At 37.8% G+C, this 19995-nt stretch overlaps 1 protein-coding gene across 4 annotated transcripts in view; it reads right to left on the reverse strand.

The window, feature by feature from the left end:
* Positions 1-19995, reverse strand: part of GRM5 (glutamate metabotropic receptor 5) — a 260905-nt gene that overhangs the window by 57259 nt on the left and 183651 nt on the right. For all 4 annotated transcript variants that reach the window (XM_061343758.1, XM_061343760.1, XM_061343757.1 and 1 more), the window contains one exon: positions 4985-5220. In XM_061343758.1, the coding sequence (XP_061199742.1) occupies positions 4985-5220 (236 nt within the window). The remainder of the gene's footprint in view (positions 1-4984; positions 5221-19995) is intronic.

The raw sequence follows: 19995 nt of genomic DNA on the forward strand, positions 1-19995 counted from the left end.
CAGGAGTGTGACCAGCAGGTAGAAGGAGGTGATCCCTCCCATCTACTCTACTCTTGTGAGTCCCCACTTGGAGCACTGTGTACAGTTCTCATGGCTTAATCAAGTCCAGAGGAAGCCACAAGGATTATCAGGGGACTGGAGCACCTCCCATATGAAGATAGGCTGAGAAAGTTGGGGCTGTGTAGCCTTGAGAAGAGAAGGCTCTGGATAGATCTTAAAGAGCTTCCAGTGCCTAAAGGGGAAGTATAAGAAAACCAGAGAGGGACTTTTTACAGGGGCATGTAGTGACAACAGGGAATGGCTTTAAATTAGAAGAAGGTAGATTTACATTAGACAGAAGGAAGAAATCACTTCCTGTGGGGGTGTTGAGGCGCTGGCACAGATTGCCCTGAGAAGGTGTGGATACCCCATCCCTGGGAATGTTCAAAGCCAGGTTGGACGGGACTTTGAGCAACCTGGTCTAGTGGAAGGTGTCCCTGCCTGTGGCAGGTGGTTGGAACTTGATGAGCTTTAAGGTCGTTTCCAACCCAAACCATTCTATGATTCTGTGATTCTATGACGTAAGTTTCTTTCTTCACTTACAGTGCCCTCCGTGTCCTGTCTGTGGTTGATCTTTGTGATTAGCCAGCCTCCATCATTTCCCTTTCTGTTATCTGCGCTGCTGCTTTGAACCACAGTATTTAATGTCAGGACCCTGCCATAAATACCTGCACAAATGCCCCATCACCTTCTTTCAGATTCTTCTTTCTATTGTTCCTTTAGATGACGCTACCTTTTTTTTGTGTAACCTCACTTTGTCTGTAACCTCTGCCAGCCAAACTAAGATGTTGCACTGTTTCATCAGCATCAGCCTCTATCTGCTCTTTCTTGTCTTTGCTTAGATCACAAATACTTGGGATTAGTATTCTGGTTTTGCTCTGTGTTTAAGTAACACTTCAAAAAATGCTGTTCCATCTGTGCCTCTGGCTTTTACAAAGCATGGGAAAAATAGGGTCTCTTAGCAGCAGAGGCAAAAGGATTCATTTAACAGACTGGTAAATGTAATATATATGCTTCTGCTCCTGACTTTGAAGACTTGACTTTTTCCACTATTGCCAGTTGAGCCAGAGTTCCACGACTTACTTTGCTTGCATTGGGTTTTGTTTCTGCTCTAAGATACATTTATATAACACCAGGAAAAGGTACTAAGAATTTGAGTTCTGATGGGAACACTTGTCTGTAAGAGTGCAAGTGTGCACCTAGTCTTCAAAGGTCCAAAGGCAATCAATACCAAAGGATTGGATTAGCCTTTTATGACATCAGGATTGTCGTTGAGTGGAGTTACTCATCTGGATCAACTTGCACACCTATTTACAAGCTTCACTGAATTGTGGCTTTAGAATAATAAAAAACATATCTGACTGAAGCCAAATCCAATTCCTGTACAATCCTAGTGTTCGGAGGCCATTACACATCTCCTTTTAAATATGCATTTTAAATTCTTTGCCCTGACTCTTAGTGTTCAGAGGTGGCTTGTAGCAGCTCTCCTGTGGCATGGAACTGATTACACTGAAAATCAAGTCAGGCAAACCTGCAGACTTCTCACTTTCTGTAGTGCTCCAGCTGGGCAGAAAATCAATGTACTTAGCAACAGCCCTGACACCCTTTTGAATTAAAAGTGTGTTCAGATCTTAAATGAAAAGTGGCCTTGATGCTAAGATTTTCATCTCAGTGTGAACTCAGTATATGTGAAGGGATGGAGACTATTTAGTGCTTGATAGAAATGAATGGAGAAAAAATATTTTGGGTTATCATTTCCTAATAATATTGGCTTGGCACTATTTATGGGTATTTTACATTAAAAATGAATTTGATTTTTGTGAAACCTGCTAAATAAAGAGAATTAAAAAAAAATAATCCCCCCAAATAAAAAAAAGTAATGAAATGTCACTATTCACTGTGTTGGCTTCATTAACTTGTGATTTCATGTATTTTCTGTCACAGAGGTAAATGTAATTTACTATTACACAAGGCAGGGATCAGTAAAGTAAAACAACTAAATTCATACCTGGGACACACATGAAGTCAATCATATAATCAGACATCTCTCATATCTTCGTGTGCTTATTTTCTTGCTGTTTGAATAAGTTGTTTATACTGTTAACCATTTTTTTTCCTCATGGCAGTGCAATCAGGTTTTGCAGAATAATTCCTTTTTTTTTTTTTTTTCTACTAAAGTAATGGTTATTGCTTCTTTATAGACATCTTCATTTAACATCGACCTCATCTGTCAACACCAATCAGCTTTATGTTCATCTTTTCATCATTATCCCAAGCAGTAAAGAATGGCTTGCTTTTTGGCACAAAAATGGATTTTTATTTCTCTCCAGCACTTCTCAGTAAACCCAATCTCTCTAATTGGAATCCTGAGAAACACTTTTAGCATTTTTTTTTTCTAATGCAGCTGCTGAATAAGAGAATGCATTCAGTGAGATAAACTGATAAACTAAAGGACACAGTCCTGCTTTCTTATCAAGATAAATTTGAAGTAGCACTAGTATATTCATCACTGGGCAGAAACTGCCAGGCCAGTCTATGCTTGTGATCATTGAGGGCAAGTATCATCTTTTACTGTTGTGAAGTCTGAACTGAAGAAATTTTAGTTTTAAGACATGCTTAAAGTTAAGAAACCAAATATGAATGTTGGAATCAACATCTTTTTGATTTGAGCAAGTTAACAGAGGAAGTTTGTGGCTGTGGTAGAAACTGAATCAAGGAATCCCAAATGATTTTTAAAGTCATAGGAAAGATAGGAAACTAGGAGGAAACACTACCACAATAGTCTCAAAAGTTCATGTTAATTTTGAAGTTAAACTCCCAACATCAAAATCCTGCAGTTCTCAAAGAATACACTTGTGGTTTTGATGGTGGTAAATATACAAAGTTGTCTTACTTCAGTATTTTTTTCACTTTATCATACACCCTTGCTTAGTTTTGGGATATTATGAGAAAAACAGCACAGGTGTCTTAGCAGTTATGACACACAAAGTTGTGATTAAGAAAATCTGCATGTCTTCTTTCTGGCCAGCCTTTGAATTTTCTTTATATAAATTTTGACAGATGGTCTAGATCAAATTCAGAACTACGAAACTGAGTAACATGATGAGTAACAACTTCCTGTGTGAAAACCCTGATCAAATGGACAGTTTTAATTGATTGCTGTGTATAGTGTTGTTAAACTGGGGAAATCCACAACTGAATTAACATTTTCCACCCTACAGCAACAAGAAAGAATTAAAGCTATTATAATCTGGGTTCCGTTCTTTTACTATAACCATCATGGCTGAGCACTGAATATGATAATAAAGCTGCTGGAAAAGTAATTACAACAATCTATGTATTATGTGTTTGACATTCACAGGTTTTAGGAACCTATTTGAGCTGAAGCTCATTCAGGATCTCTTTGTGGGAAACCTTCCAGTGATGATTGCTGTTCAAAGCAACCCATTCAAGCTTTATGATTAAGTTGTCTCACATCCACGACTGGTTGACTTCATCTCTAAAATAGGATCTCTCTGCACCCAGAGATAATGTTTTTGTGTTGGTGAATTGTATTTTAGGCATTGTAGACCAAGACTCTTAGACATCTATGTTTCACAATTCCCAGTCTTTCATATTAAACAGAAATTAGATTCTCCCAATGTTGGCAAAAAGTAAGTAAAAAAAGAAACCCAGAAAAATCAAGTTGAAATGTCATCGCTAACACAGCACAGAGATAAAAACCAGGTCTTCATTAGCCTATATCCAGCCATGCCCACAATACTGACATCTCAGGAAAGAGGTCTACATTATTGTGGGGAAATCAATGAAGTTTACTACTCAATATGCAGTATCTGTCAATAGTGTAAATAAAACGTGTCAGGCTGTGTTGGAAGAGTAGCAGAAGGAAAACAATGGAGAAAAGTCAGCTGAGTGATGAAGATGTACACTGAGGTTTTGGGATTCCTTGATTCAGTTTCTACCTCAGCCACAGACTTCCTCTATGAACTTGTCCAAATCAAAAAAAGACTTATGAGTGTTAAGTGGGACTTAGGTGGGGTTTTATGTTGTGTAAATCCACAACTTTTACCCTTAAAGCCATTTCTTGGTCTTAGGGGTTTGTGGAATATATTGATATTTTTAGGAGGGAAGGTCCCTTGTGGCTTAGAGCTGTGGATGGCCTAATGGCCAGCACAGCACCACCTTATGCCACAGCACCAGCAGGATGCCCAAGGTCTTAGCACTGCTTAGCATCTCATGAAATGAGGAGTAATCAGTGGAAATAATTAAAAAACATACCAAAAAAAGCCAAGAACAAAACAACACAAAACCCCAACAAAACAAGTAAAAACCCCAAACCAAAAAACCCTAGAAAAATGCATCATGTCTTTCTGGGAAAAAAGGTTTTGACACTCTTTTGCAAAAATGACACAATGTTGTGGCAGTGCTAAAATCAGTATGATTTAATGAAAAAGATCAGCTTAAAATGGCATTTATTGAAATGACTCATGGCTGAAAGAAAATCTGACAAAATCTTTCAAACCAGCTAGTCTTCTATCTGGAGTACGCAAATAATCATCCCTACCATATGGACCTCATGTAACTTTTACTTTATTAACTCTCTCATTGCTCCTGTGAGCTAAAGCAATATGATTACCCCTTTTTCAGAAAAGAAGCACTGAATTTTGTATTAAAGTGTTTAGATGCCCATAGAGGTAGACTAGCATCAAGTTTTCCAAACACAGAGTTAAGTACTGAGGCAGTATCTGTTCCCTTACAGACATGAATACTTTTAAAGTTGTGGTTGTCATCATTTTGGAAAGAGCAAGGATTGTAGTGCCAGTCTCTTTAGTTCCAACCCCATTCACGATTCCACCAGACCAGGTTTCATCAGTCCAACATGAGCTGTTTACACCAGACCTTTAGTCACAATGGTTTATACAGCAGGAGAAATAAATTCACTTACTTGTGCAAGTCTTGTTGTATTTAGGGTTCTCTTGAGGAAACCCTTCCAAACGGCACTGGAACCTGTGCTGCCAAAATTCCTGAAACCATGGATTTCGGTGATTTGTTTCTGGCCGAAGCTGAAGGTAGTAATCATCAAACCATTTCACATCAGGAGACTGGAGCTTGATCGTTATTCCACCAACAGCTTCACGCTGGTACCCATCTGTCACGTCGTACCTGTCCGCCCAGCCATCACTGCAGGGATAAATAGAAGAGGGACAATGTTAATCATTCAGAGGAGTAAGAAAGAAACTTTCTTGAAAACAAAGTTTGAAATTCAGTGTTTTCCTTTTCATCTTTGCTTCTCATTGGTACCTTCTACTTAGACAATATATTCTTCATAGAATCATGGAATCAACAAGGTTGGAAAAGCCCTTTAATATCATGAAGTCCAACTATTACCCCAGGACTGCAAAATTCACAACCAAACCATTGAAACATTAAAAATCACAGATCCTGAAACCCACCATCTCTAAACACATCTCTGCATCACACTAAGCCTCATTGAGCTCTGAGAAGAAAGTCTTGGATTCAGGTTTTTACTGAAACTGGGTTGATTATATTGCTTGAAAGAAGGTGGCCTTGAGAACAGGAGTTGTTACAGTGTGATGGGCCCTACTGTGTTGCAGACCATGTCTATACTGTATGATTGAGCACGGCCCGAAGAACCTTAAGGAAATTCTAAATGGACTGATGCTGATCAAGTAGAGATATCAGCTCAGAGCTCAGATGCTAGACAGTATGGCATTGCCTCTGAAGCAAGAAATCCTCTCTGCTGACATGACTAATGAAGCTGGGCAGAGCATCATGAACATCCATGTCTTTCTTGGTTGTTCATAACTGGAATATTACAGAGTTGTGTGACCCTGTAGCACACAGTAAATTTTAATCCCCTTCTGTCAACTTTTCTGCTTGCAACACTCTGACCACAAGTAGCCACACGAAAACCCAAATCAAATAGAATGACACAAATTTCTGAGGCCAATTCTCCTCTCTCCAGTTTCACAAAGGATTTTTTTGGAGGTACTGACATTTACAAAGGTTCACTCAACTCCACTACAAATGTACACATCTCATTAGAGCATTGCAGATTTCTGCTGTGTTATCATGGACATGATACTTCAGTTTTTCAAAAGTTGTAAGTCTTACACTGAGAGAATCATAGAAGAATCTCAGATTGGGGTTTTGTCTCTCTAAAAAGGCACTGCTGTTAGTGACTATAGAAATCACCTTTAAATCCTAAAAATCAAATAGCTGAAGGATAAAAAAGAAGCTTAATTTGTCTTATTTTAAAACTTCATGAGTTGTTTAAAAGGTAGCCTTATTTTAACTTGTGTAACAGATGTGAGCAACCTTTATCTATACAGTTTTATTGCTCTATTTTGATCATTGGCTGTCTGGCTTAAACTTTGCTTCTGTACTGCAGAACATGGAGGAAACTTGCTGCAGTTATTTGGTTGCCAGCACATTCCCTGTTCTCTGCACTCAGCTGTCCTCACACAGTGGAGAAGTCAAGACCTCAGACAGTGACTCGTTCTGCACAAGACAGATTTTATTGAAGCCTGGATTCAACTACATCTTATTAGCACAGCTGCAGTGTCAATAAATAATAACTTTACCAGAGGCAAAAAAAAATATCCAGTGCCTGAAATGGAAATGAAGGGACTGTTGAACATGCTTCAGATTTCAAATACACTCATTTACTCAGCACAAAAGAGTCATATACACATTCACAAAAGGAGAAAGATGGGCACTGATGTTAAATTTACCTTCTAGCTTAGATCCAGTTAGGGATGAACGCAGATGTAATGTTCCCAGCCACACTCAGGAGGCTCCCCACTTTCTACCAGCACCAAGAGTTAGAACCATTAGTTTCTACTAATTAGTAGTCTAGTTTCTATTGGACCAAGAGTTAGAACCATTTATGGGTTGTTTTGTGCTAAAAGCCGCAGAAGGTATTTTAAATTTATGAGCAATTTAACCTTTTCTTCAAAACATTCATCTTAATCTTTGGCAAGTTTCTAAGCAGTTTTATCCATCCTCATAAAATCTGACAGGTTTTATGAATGCAGGAAGCAGTAGGTTGTCTGTGGTGTGTCTTGTTTTTAGAACTGAACAGAATTTAAGACAATGAGAGCTGTGCTGTCAATATCCCAGCTTTATGAGTTGTCGCATAAACAACTTAGAAAAAAAATGTTTTCTTATAATTAATTTCTTTATCGTTTTTCAGAGAAACAGTTTTGTAGATGTAATCCAGCAGTGCTATAAAATTTATAGCAATACTTAATGAATAGTTATCCCCTCCAAGATAAGTTTGCAACAAAGATGCTGTTTTATAACTTTAAGTTGTTAAAAAAGACAAAAATAACAACTTCAAATTACATAACCCTTCTCAACTTTTCTTCAGAAGGGCTTCTTAATTCAACAGAGCTGCTTTTAATTCAAACAAGTATTTCAGCTTAGCTTATTGGGCAAATAGCATTTGGGAGCTTTATATAAAAGATGCACTCAAAGTGTGTATTGCAGAGACAACAATGTAGAGACAGCAAAGCTTCAGACATTCAAAGTGGCAAAGCAAATGCTAAACTGGTATCTAAAGGCCAGTGAAAGTGGAGTAGGAAAACAGTCTTGAATGAATAGAAAAAAGCACTGGTAGTGTGTGGTACTTAAATTCTGCATCCATGGTAGAGTAACAACACTTATGGGATGCCAGTGGCAATATGATATAGATATATTTGGGATATTAGACCTGGGACATCCTTTGAACTCGGTAAGGGGAGTGGAGATGAGGGAGAAGGGAACAGTGAGAGAAATACCTAGTTACTTTCCTAGTCCTGCCTGTCCCTCCTTAGTGTGTATTTCTTCTCTTAATGGCTGGGGATATCATAGTACTCCATTGCTGATTGCATTATGAAAGGTTCAAAATGGTATTATCCGTTGTTAAATTCTACTGGTTCAACAGAAACTGGCTGTGACAAGGAGCTCCAAATGAAGTCCAGTATTATTCCCACCCTCACCAACAGAAGTGGCAAGATGCATAGATTGCCACTAACCCAGCGCATGACTGTGTGCTGGTGAGACAAATGGTTCTTTAAGTTAACAGTGGGGTATATATGGTACTTAGGTGAATAAATGGTTAAGAATAGCTTTCTCACAGATAATAGAATAAACCCAGGTGACCAGTATTACAGTGATGATTACAAAAGATTCCTAACAGATTAAATGGGACAAGGATATTCTTACCAGATCACTACGCAAGGTTGTTTTTTCTCCCTTGCATGGACACTGTGCTTTCCAAGTTTATTCTGCCTTAGGTGAATGGGTGATTCTAATATTAGAAATAAATGGTGTTGCTTTTTAAGCACTGGGCAAACGTCCTTAAAATGATCCTGCCAAGACTTAGAGTTGCACATAAAGAAACCTTGTTGTGAAGGAAAGCACAGCTGCAGCACCAGCAGTAAAAGCCCCTTGCTGAGTTATCTGTCAGGTGTACACAATAATTCACATAGCTCATTCATCAGCTTGCCAGGGTAGAAAGCTGTCAACAAGGTAAGAGGCCTATGACATGTGCAGATCTGGCTGCCCCCAATATTACCTTCCCATTCAGCACAGTGGGGAATTGTCTTTTAGGATCATGACATGTTTTCCCTTCATCCAGTTCTTTTGTGCTTATATTCTTTGCTGTCAGACTAATTCCTGGTTTCCTTACATGCTGCTGGTGTGATATAGGATAATATAGGATAACAACTATACCATATAAAAAAAATTGTAAAAAATATCATTTACAAAGATTCTTGTGCACCAAAGAAAATAAGGAGTCATGGAAAGAAGGGAAAAAGGAAAAATGACATTTGCTGTTGCAGTGCTAGCAAGAGATAAAATTGAAACAGGAGAGCTATTATCTTAATGATCTGTATCTGTTATCACATCTTATTTGCATGTGTACATTACCCCAGCTACCAATTTTTTAAGGATATTCAGGGTGATGGAGATTTTAGTAAAAAAAAAATACCCTTCAGCAAACAAAAGGGAAGTGTTCTGCTCCTTTGTTAAAGGTCTCTTTGGTTTACTCGCAGTAAATCACAGCATAGTTTTATATCACAGAAAGGCTCCAGTAAATGCCATGGCAAAGCCAGCAGTAGTTACAAAATTAATTAATGAATAAATAAAAGCTCAATAAAATAATGTGATGTTTTTGATCATTATTGTACATACAATTATTTTAAAATATCTGAACAGAAAAGTAGAGGCAGATGAGGCAGATGAGATCCTATTTAAATGACGGGTTCCACAACTGTGACCACCCTCATGAGCACCCTGTTCACTTCCTCCACTGCAACCCTGGATACTAATGGTAGTAAATATGTCTTCAGATTCCTCTAGCTAAGCAAACCTGAACAAGTAGGGCTGTCATTGTAGGACCATATATATTGTTATACTGTATGCGCACAGAAGATAGAGATTCAGACTTTTTAGGTTTATGTTTGCTATGGTAAAATGTGAGAAACTCAAATGTGTTTTCCTGGATTTTCTGTGTTTTGTCCCTTCCCATCTTTCCCATCTTCCATGTGAAATACCCAGCACCAGTAAGAGCCTTCCCAGATGTGTGGCACCATTTTACTGAATTCAATCCACTTTGCATATAATGTGCAGTGACTGTGGGAGAACGGGAAAGCAATCTCTGACAGCAGAGTGTGGCTACCCAAGAAAGATGGAATGCAGCACTTCATCTGTTATAAAGAAATGTCCACCTGTCTGAATGAGGTATTTTTGTTTCTTCTGGAAAGGATCACCATGGAGGGAGGAGAGCATTCAGGTGAAGAACAGTACAGGAGCAAGCTCATGCTTGAATTATTATGAAGATGTCATTGGAAAGGCATTTAAGGACTATAAAGATCATTCAATATGCATGATGGTGATGGCTGCTTTGAGCTTATACAGTGCAGTCAAGAAATTGCTGGACCTCCTGAAAAACATTTACAAAAAGGTGAATTTAGTCAGTCCCTGTCAGCAGTGACCTAAACATTTAATTCCACAAAGGTCCTAAAAAAGACAAGATGGATTCTGATTCAAGAATGCTCCACATCTACTTAATAAACAGCATGACAGTCAACCACATGGAGCATGCTACTGATGGCTATCAGTCAGAGCTGACTGACACCTTCCACAAGAGTAGCAAATTACTAGAGTCGCACATCACTGTAAACAAGACAAAGGCAGAGAACTATTTCCAGCTTAAACTAGATAAGAGAATGTCAAAACCTTAATTTCATGGTCAGATTTATATGAGAGAATAATTGCTCAGAAGAGACCATTAGACACATAAATAAATAGATAACATTAAAAAGATTTACTGGGTTCAGGAGAAGTAAGCAAACGGAGTAGGAAGGAGGTGTTGCCTCAGGCATCAAGGACTTTCATTCACATGTTCAGAGATGCAGAACACAGAAGGAATTAGGACTATTCATGCTTACAGGTGACAAGTGTATGGTCCATCCTGTGATAAGTATCTGATTAATGCCATCAAATGTGGAATGTGATATGGAGAAAGCTTTTTGTGAGCTGCTACAGAGCATTCTCCAAAGCACAGGACTTGCTGATAATGATGGGTAGGAGAAGAATGCAGTAGCTTGTTTATCAAGTTCTCAGAAAGCCTAGGTGACATTACTTAGATACAGGCTGTACCCAGTGACAAGAGAGATGAGGCTCTTCTGTAGGTGTTTAATCAGTAGGTGAGGACTGCTTGAGAAGTTTAAGACAAAAAGCACTTTGGGTGAGAGCAACCATGAAAAACAGCATTTGTGACATTTAAAAGAGCAAAAAGGAAAATCAGCAGACTTCACCAAGCCTAGAAAATCTCAAGGTTAGATCTTTGTAAGGAATGGAAGAATTAAGAAGTACTTAATTCAAAAATGCCATGCAGGCGAAGGATAGGAAATACAGTAACACATTAGTGAGCCCCTCTCAAAGATGGAAATAGATGAAAAGCAGAAGCAAGGTCAGATTTTCAAGGATCAACACGAAAGAAAACCATTAGATAAGGATAAAATGAAAATGTTCAAAGCACAAAACAAGCTGCAACAAACAAGGGATGTCAAAAGAAATAGAAAGCAATTCTCTAAGCACTTTATTCTGGGCGGAAGAGTAAAGAAAGTGCTGGCCTGCAGTTCACTATGGGAAGAAAGTTACTGGAGATGAACCCAGGACAGCTTTTAGTATCAAACTTCACAACAGGAAAACCTAATGTTTAGTGACAAAGGTAAAGGGTCAACCTAAAATTGGGAAGGTGATCTAGAAAACAGGCTTATTCAAATTAGCTGGAGATTTATAGCCTAAGGAACCAAACACAGTAGTAGGGGAGAGATGTTACAACTGTCTTCAGGTACATAAAAAGCTGCAACAAAGCAATCATAATTTGTTTATCATGTTGGTGTAAGCATTCATGACTTAAACTGCAGGGGTAAAGACTCATTTTAGACATCAAGGTGTTCCTCACAGTAGAGAATATGAGGAACTGGAATAGCTTGGAGTCTCCTGGGGCTGCCAGAAAATAGGATAAACAGCCATCTGATATAAATGGCCCTTCATTGGTGAAGGGAGGACAGGAGGCTACTGGCTTCCTGACATCCAATCTGCCCTGTGTTTGTGCTAGCTTATGTTGAGGTTTGACATATGTCTGGAAATGATAAGTGTATAAACCCCAGTGGACTAGAGAAAGAAATGTGAAGAGAGTTAAAATAAAGTCCCTCCCTCGCAGTTTCCCCAGCTTTTCATGGTGTTTTGCCTTACTTCTTGTTACTGTATTTTTCTTTACCCTGCAGTTGCTGTGGGAAGCATCAACAAAGAACAGATACTGTAAGGGTGGTGAGGCACTAGAATGGGTTGCCCAAGAAAGCTGTGAAAGCTCCATCCTTGGTGGTGTTCAAGGCCAAGTTGGACAGAGCCTTGGGTGACATGGTTTAGTGGGAGGTGTCCCTGCCTATGGCAGGGGGGTTGAAACTAGGTGATTGTAAGGTCCTTTCCAACCCTAACTATTCTAACTATTCTATGTCTTAGGATTCATTGTGTATTTGGCTGTATGCACAGCTAATTCCAGTGCTGAAGTGAGAGTATGAAAGGGTGTGCAGTAGGTCACATACCTGTGTCGAGCCAAATCAGGGCTGGAAACACTAAATTTAACTATGGAAAAACACTTTCCCATGCACAGGGTGAAAGAAATGGGGTAAAATTCTCACAATAAAAGCTAGTTAACATTTTGCACAGTCAAGATATTTAGAATAAAAAGGCTTTTTTTTCTCTGAACTGGAAAAGCTTGCTTTTCATTGCTTTTAAAACACTCAGTCTTCTTAAAATTGCTTTAAATGAAAATGATTCTGTTTTATTGCCTTTTGGGGGGTGAAAGAAAGGATTTAGATATATTCCCCAAATAACACTCTCAGTACAGTTAAGATAATCCTTGGTATTTTCAAACAGAAGACAAGTTCTGTGTTCCCTAATTTGGCCAACAGTTTGCAATAGGCAGAGAGGTTCCTGAAACAGCTCCTCACCATGTTACGTGTTGTCTCTACAGCTACCAAGATGTTCTGTCTTTTTACACCAGCATAGGAAGCTACAGACATGTCAACTAGTTAGGTTCATTAAGTTACTCACTATATCAAAAGTAACTTTCTAGTTATTGGCTCTGGACAATCTGTGATCAGTGACAGCCAGTGACAGTGAGATGGGGAATGAAGCTTTAGATTCCCTGTGAACACTGCCTGGAATATTCAGCACACATTTCTAAATCACTGTTTCTAAGGTTAGGCAAAATACTGAGATACATGTACACAACAAGAAAAGGTTCCCCACCCTCCCTCTTGTAAACAGTTCCACTTACTTTATTAATTGAAAATGCTGCAGTATCTTGGAATCAGTTGAGATGATTTCTTGCTCTCTAAAGTCCCTCCCTCTTCAATCTATAGCTAAAGTTATTACAGTTAATGAGTGCATTCATTAGGCTGTAGGCTGGTCTTTTTTTGTTATGCAAAAATCTGTTTGCAGGCCACATAATGATGATGGAAACTGCTGTTCTGCCCACGTGTAATCACTCTCCTGCCAAAAATCTGACCGATAGCATTTGAGAATATAGTTGGGATTTTTTTTTCTCCACCTGTGTAGGAGTTTGTTGACTGGGAGGCTGTCTTTAATTTTCCTTTCATTGTATTTCTCTGCTCTTTCGGGTTTTTTTCTATATCTTAAAAGCTCTAAAAATATTGAAGACTCCTCATGCTCTTCTGCAAAGTGCTGCCAGTCTTGCAAAGGTAAATTTGCTTGGTTGATACTGGAGGGGATAGAATTACTTTTGGTGAGCAGCTGTAGATTGCTGCATTTAGATGAGTTTATTTTATAACTGTGTACGCAATTAATTCTTGTCTTGCTTCTTGACTTTTTTAGTTTGCAGTTCCTCATCTTTATCTCCCTTTTCATGCATATTATAAATGAATTAAAGGGTAATTCAAATGAAAGAAAGGGACTGATTATTTTTAGAAGTAAGACAAACTGATTTCCCCAAGATGATCTTGAGAAGTAGTTGTGTGGGGAACTTGGTAGATGCCTTGCACAGGAGGATTACTGGTAGATTTGCACAGGGGATTACTGGTACTAAGTATGTGCAGAGTATCCAGACTTCCATCGAGAAAGGTTGTGATGGCAATTTGAAAGATTGGTAGTCTATAGCAATGTATAATTTGCATGAAAACAGAGTTTTTCAGCTGTCTTCATCTGTAGGTCAGAGGTGTAAGGTAATTTAACCTGATTGTATTCAGGTCTACATCAAAACACAGTTTCAAACCTGTGCTGACTCTTCTTCACACTTGCAAGCTCTCATAGCTAATAAGTTTAACTGGAGGAATTTATCCATACATATAAATTGTATGGGTTTTCCCCTAAACTGAAGAGAAATTTGACTGTAAATTGCCCCATAAAACACCAAGGATGCTCAGCTTGTGCAGTATGCTGTCTTGATTCCCATACAAATCTTTAGTGAGGAAAAGGTAAAAATTTGACATACTACCAAGAAGAAAGGCATTTTTGGATGCCTAGACAACTAAATAAGGTCTTAATGTTGTTTTTTCTAAGATATAATGTAAATGTGTGCTATAATTTCAGTCCCTCACTTTTTTACTGCCTTCATTTTTGAACAACCATTTACATAGAATTTCAGGTTTGTCTAGACTAAATAAACCCATTTCTTTCCAACTTTCCTTTCAAGAGCTGCTTTCTAAATTTGCTGTCATTCTTTCTGAAAATGTACAGCTGGTCCTTGTCTCTGCAGCCTCAGTACTACCTTGGAATGCTCTGAAAACAGGCAAACAGTGTCAAGGTTGTCACCTGGGTATGAATGGCAGTGAGTACTGAACTGAGAAATCTGTGGACTGGAGATAAGAGAGCAGTGATCGACTGTAGTGATCCATATAGACATAGGAATGTTCTATCCCGAGCTAAGGACCCTCTCAAGCTGGTCCACATTCCCACACTGAAGTAAGCAGGCAGCTCCCACAGTCTTCTGCCTGTATCTATCAGGAGGAACTGCTGAGCTTTGAATGATGGGGTGGGAAGAAAAAGAAAGTTTGATGAACAGTTGATTTCATAACAATTTATTAATAAAAGAGGAGCAGGAACCAGTATTTTCTTCAGGTTTCATATTAGATAAGGACTTCTGAAAGAGAGAGTAAAACCAAACAGGCATGTGTGCTGCTGGAAAACTTAAAATTTGTCTGGGGTTTGGCCACCAGACTTTAGGAGTGCTTTCATCACTGCTTTGTTATAGGGTATAAAGATTGCTTCACATCCTTAAAGTATATTTTCCAAATATGGCAGCAGTTTTTCTCTTCAACAATATTAATGCTGTTGACTCATATTTGTAATTCTCTCTAAGCTCCTCAAACTGCAAACTTCTCATAATGACAGCCTAAAAACCAGCAGTTACATAATGTCATCAACAGCAGAAAAACAGGAAAGAATAAAAAGTGGTTCATTTCTAAACCATTTCAATCAAGTACTCATTTTTACTGTAAAAATACTGAGTTTTATCTTCCCTGGAATACCTGACTTCAGTATAGCTTCTCAGGCACTCAAATGCAATGCATGATGCAATGCAGTGGTATGTTATCTACTAAGTCACTTTAAGCAAACATGAAAAAGATCATGTACAGAAATCAGGTCTTGGCAGAAATTATAGACAAAGTCTACTGTTTTGAAACACTTTCACAGAGTATTTCCTGTGCTTCCCATGTACCTGAAATGGAAATGTCTCTGGGATGACCATAATGCAGGAATATCCTCAGTTTATTTTAAAGCAGTGCAATATGACTATAAATACAAGCCAGTGCTTTTTTTTCTACTCTGAGTTGACTTTGCTTGCATTGACTGAGGGTATTTTTCGTTATATTGAGTCCACCAGGAGAAAAATAGCTTATTGTGAATCACAATTATCTTGTGTCAATGATTTACTAGGGCTGCCAAGAGTGGAATGATTCTCCACTAGACATCCATGCACTGATTTAATGGATATGCAGCAACAATCTTTATGATAAATTCAAAATAGACACATGAATGGAGAGCAAGTAGCCTTGCTACTTTAAAAATATTTCAGAAATGGGTAAAAAATTTGTTTAAGTAAAACTATTCAGTTATTTGTAAGAAAATGTAGTACACATAAACATATGTGTACACAAACATATATATACACATAGATGTATCTATATATGTATACATATATATATTTATTTCCTATATTTTTAAATCATTTATAGCCTGAAAAAGTAGCATGCAATAGAAAATATCACATGTCTATATAACATCTGTTATGTGCTCTTTTGTATATGTTTGTGAAATGGTTGATCCTATTAAATGTAATTCAAATGAACACTTGAGATGCTGCGTCTAACTCCTTCTGTAGAAGATGACAATTGTAAATAGTATACTTAATCTTTGAATGTATAAAAAGGAAATAGTATGAGTGAATCAGCATATAGACATATTTAGGACATTTGTGGACATATATAGATATTCTAAGGAGGTGCAGACACAATACAGAGCTAAAATGTCAGATAACACAACAGTAAATTTAAAGAAACAGAAATACATGACATTTCAGGAGTTACTTTTAACAACAATGCCTATCTTAATACTAAATGTTATTACTTTGGAGACGATTTGTCTGTTTATGACTAACCAGAAACTTTGGGTTGAATGTTAATGTTGTGCTCACACACAAACCATTTGAATGTGGATCAAAAAAGTAAGGATGATATGTTAAAAAGATTGTATTTTTAGCTCCTATTTTAAAACCATCCGTGCCTAGAAAAGTTCCATTGGTCAAATAGCACAGAGTTAAGCAGATTCGGCCTTTTTTTACAAATCTTAAATCTCCAGACTTCTCTATGGTAATTCTAAAAAGACCAATATGAAATTTGTAGTTGCACAATGGATAGCAAATTGTGTGTCTGTGTAAAGGTCTTAAACTGGCATGTTATGTAGGGCTTTTCCAGAGAAATAATAAGTCATTTCAAGGTGATAATTGCAATAATTAGCACACTTTAATTAATAAAAAATACAAAGAAACTGATATTCAAAGTCCCCCAGGAAATCACTAATTTCAGTATTATTTTAAACATCCTGTTCATCAAACTAAGCCAAGTATGGAAAATAAAACCAAGGCAGACCTAGAATAATGACCCAAGCAGGGCAAATATGCTGAATTCCTCCTCCTGCTGAAATTAGCTGAAGCTTTGCCACTGACATCAGTTACGACTGTGTTCCTAGCTCTGTGCTCAGATCAAGACATATCCCTCTAATTAATTCAGTGCCTGCCTTCAGACAATGCAATGTGTAATGCCTAACTTATCCCTTGCACTCACATAGATATTACCTGTAGACATCCATGGAACTGAATTGTGAAACAGCTTTGTAAGCCCTTCATCTTCTAAAACTCAGTTCAGAATAATTCAGGTGTCATGGGCTATAAGCACAGGTTATTTAAATCATTTGAGGACGTAGACACACACTTTAATGATTACCACACTTGAATTTATTCTAAAAGTCCATTGTCACCAGAAGGAAGGAATCGTGTCAAAGACCTTGCAACCTGACCATTTCATCACTTGCTCTACAGCATTCAGAGTCAGCATCTTGAAAACTGTGTGCCATAATAAATGTGCTCTCAATTTGATTTGAGAAGTCTGGACAAAAGGATTCTTTGCTGGAGAAAATCATGAATCTCTTATAAAACCCAAAGCAGGTCTACGTAGGAATACATTCACATATTGCTGGCACAAACTAATGTGAAAACAGAGCGATGTATTTATTTTGCTGAAGCAGCTTGTATTTCTTGTTTCCACAGATTTAAAAGCAACATTATCAAAAGAGTATGTTTTCTATGCACTCAACTAATTTTAAATCAACTACTTGAGTTATCCAGTACTTGGAGTCAGACATTTAAGTGACTATATTTCCCACACTGAAGCATTGCCTTCATTTTTATATGTTGACATCCACACAAACATGGCAGATTTAGTATCATAAATACAGACAGCTTGCTTACAGTACCCAAGCCAAAGCTCACCAAACCAAGCATTCTCTCCCTGATGGTGTTCAGTAAAAATTCTTGCATTCATTGAAAAGCCAAGGCAGAATTTAAATGAATCTAGCAAATACCAACTCACAAGTTACACCAATTTAATGGCTGAGGAGTTATATCAGTAACATAAAGTAATAGCACCTCCCATATGAAGATAGGATGAGAAAGTTGGGGCTGTTCAGCCTGGAGAAGAGAAGGCTGCGTGGAGACCTCAGAGCAGCCTTCCAGTATCTGAAGGGGGCCTATAAGGATGCTGGGGAGGGACTTTTCATTAGGGACTGTAGTGATAGGACAAGGGGTAATGGGTTAAAACTTAACCAGGGGAAGTTTAGATTGGATATAAGGAGGAAATTCTTTCCTGTTAGGGTGGTGAGGCACTGGAATGTGTTGCCCAGGGAGGTTGTGAATGTTCCATCCCTGGCAGTGTTCAAGACCAGGTTGGACGAAGCCTTGGATGATAGGGTTTAGTGCGAGGTGTCCCTGCCCATGGCAGGGGGGTTGGAACTTGATGATCTTAAGGTCCGTTCCAACCCTAACTATTCTATGATTCTATGATCTGAAGTGGTCTTTAGGCATAAGGGAACCTTCCTATTTGGGTAAGTTACTACTGCAAATTGTAACAACTTTTTCCCATCTCCCTTTCAAAACAAGGAAGTACAGGAAGTCTTTAAAAAGTATTCAGCCAGTGGTTCTTTGCCATTCCTTGGTGTTCCGGTATGTCACAAAACCCCCTTAACTTCTCTCAGTATATATATTGCTGAGATTTCTTTAAATTGCAATGACCCATATGGAGGAGAGAACTCACAGATACGAAGACCAGAAGATGTCATTAGATCAGGACCATTGCATTTTGCTTAGTTTCTCTGCACAAGTGGGCCTGATGCTCCTTGCACAGCACTTTTATGGCTCCTTTATTGTACTGATTTTGCAGACACTGACTTAAAAAAATAAGAATGAAGCCCGGGGGTCATCTTCACCCTAGGTTCGTAATTGCCTTCTGCATAAGAAGTCTGCCTAAATATACAAGTAGCCAGTGCATAAAGTTGAAAACAACAGCAATCCAGAATATGCTTTAGAGAAAAAACATAAAAATGTAATGAGATGGTCACACTTTAAGTAAAAATGTATCATTTAACACAGTATCTGTGTCTAACTATAAGTCTGTGAAGAAGAAAACATTAACATAGGACTCAACCTATTCTGCTTGGTACTACTGAAAACAATGACTGTATTCATGCAAAGCTCTTGCAACATCATAATCAGGCTTTAGGTTTCAGAACTGTGGCTATGGTTACCATCAATAAATACAGCATGTGAAATTTATCACCACCTCTATGTCTGTCTCTGCAAACACAGGTCTATCACTAAAATTACACATTAATATGCAAATATTGAGATGTTTTTCTGTTTTATTTTGTCTATAAATCTGGTAGAAAAGGTCTTGAAAAGAAATGAGTGTTAAAAACCTACAGAAAAAAATAAAAACATGTAGAGATTATCTGGAAAACTTAAAATCTGTTCTATAGTACAATAACAGTATAGGTTATTTAGCAAGGTCTTTCAAAAATGATATTGCAAATACATTCCAGAATTGAATTGTGCACAGATGCACATAGATGACATAAATTTTAGGACATAGCAATGCAAAACCAATACCTGATTATCTTTTGTGAAATAAATTAGAACTTCATGAAGTACATGTTCTTCTGTCTTGCAATCATATTTCACAGAGGTTGTTTGATAACTGACAGTTGAGAAGTACCTTCTTAACATTTCAAAGTTATAAGCAAGACATAGGGGAAGGCAGTTTGATTCTTCTGGAATTTTTTATTGCCTTCTTTGAGGTATCCAAGACTTTGATGTCCTAACCCAGTGATAACTTATGATAAAACATAACCTATCATGATTTATCAGTTAATACATAGCAAGTTCCTTCTCTGTGACAACTGGGTAATTGAAAGGTCTCCAACTAAAACTGTAAATTATGTGGCTCACATATGCTAATATATTTTCTAGCTGTTTCTCTGTAAATGGCACAATAATTGTAGTGATACATCCCTTGTTTAAAATGTTAAATATACACATTTCCACTCACCTTTTCATCAGGATTCATACTAAAATAAAGGGCAAGAATCTTAATGACCTCAACTATTTATCACTAGCATTGTGGGCAACAAAACTACTGCTATTGCTGGGAGCAGTTTAATGAATTTATTTGTTAGTGGATTTGAATTAAACCCTAATCTGAATATTCCAGGTACTGGAAAATTACTTCCACATTTTGTGGACTGAGAGTACATGTTTGAACAATTTGATTGACACTGGTCAGTATGAACTAAGAGCAACCCAGG

This window comes from Neopsephotus bourkii, unplaced genomic scaffold (assembly GCF_033783945.1).
Source record: "Neopsephotus bourkii isolate Nb327-2 ecotype Australia unplaced genomic scaffold, CSIRO-AGI_Nbou_v1 NB_1825, whole genome shotgun sequence".
Classification (NCBI taxonomy): domain Eukaryota; kingdom Metazoa; phylum Chordata; class Aves; order Psittaciformes; family Psittacidae; genus Neopsephotus; species Neopsephotus bourkii.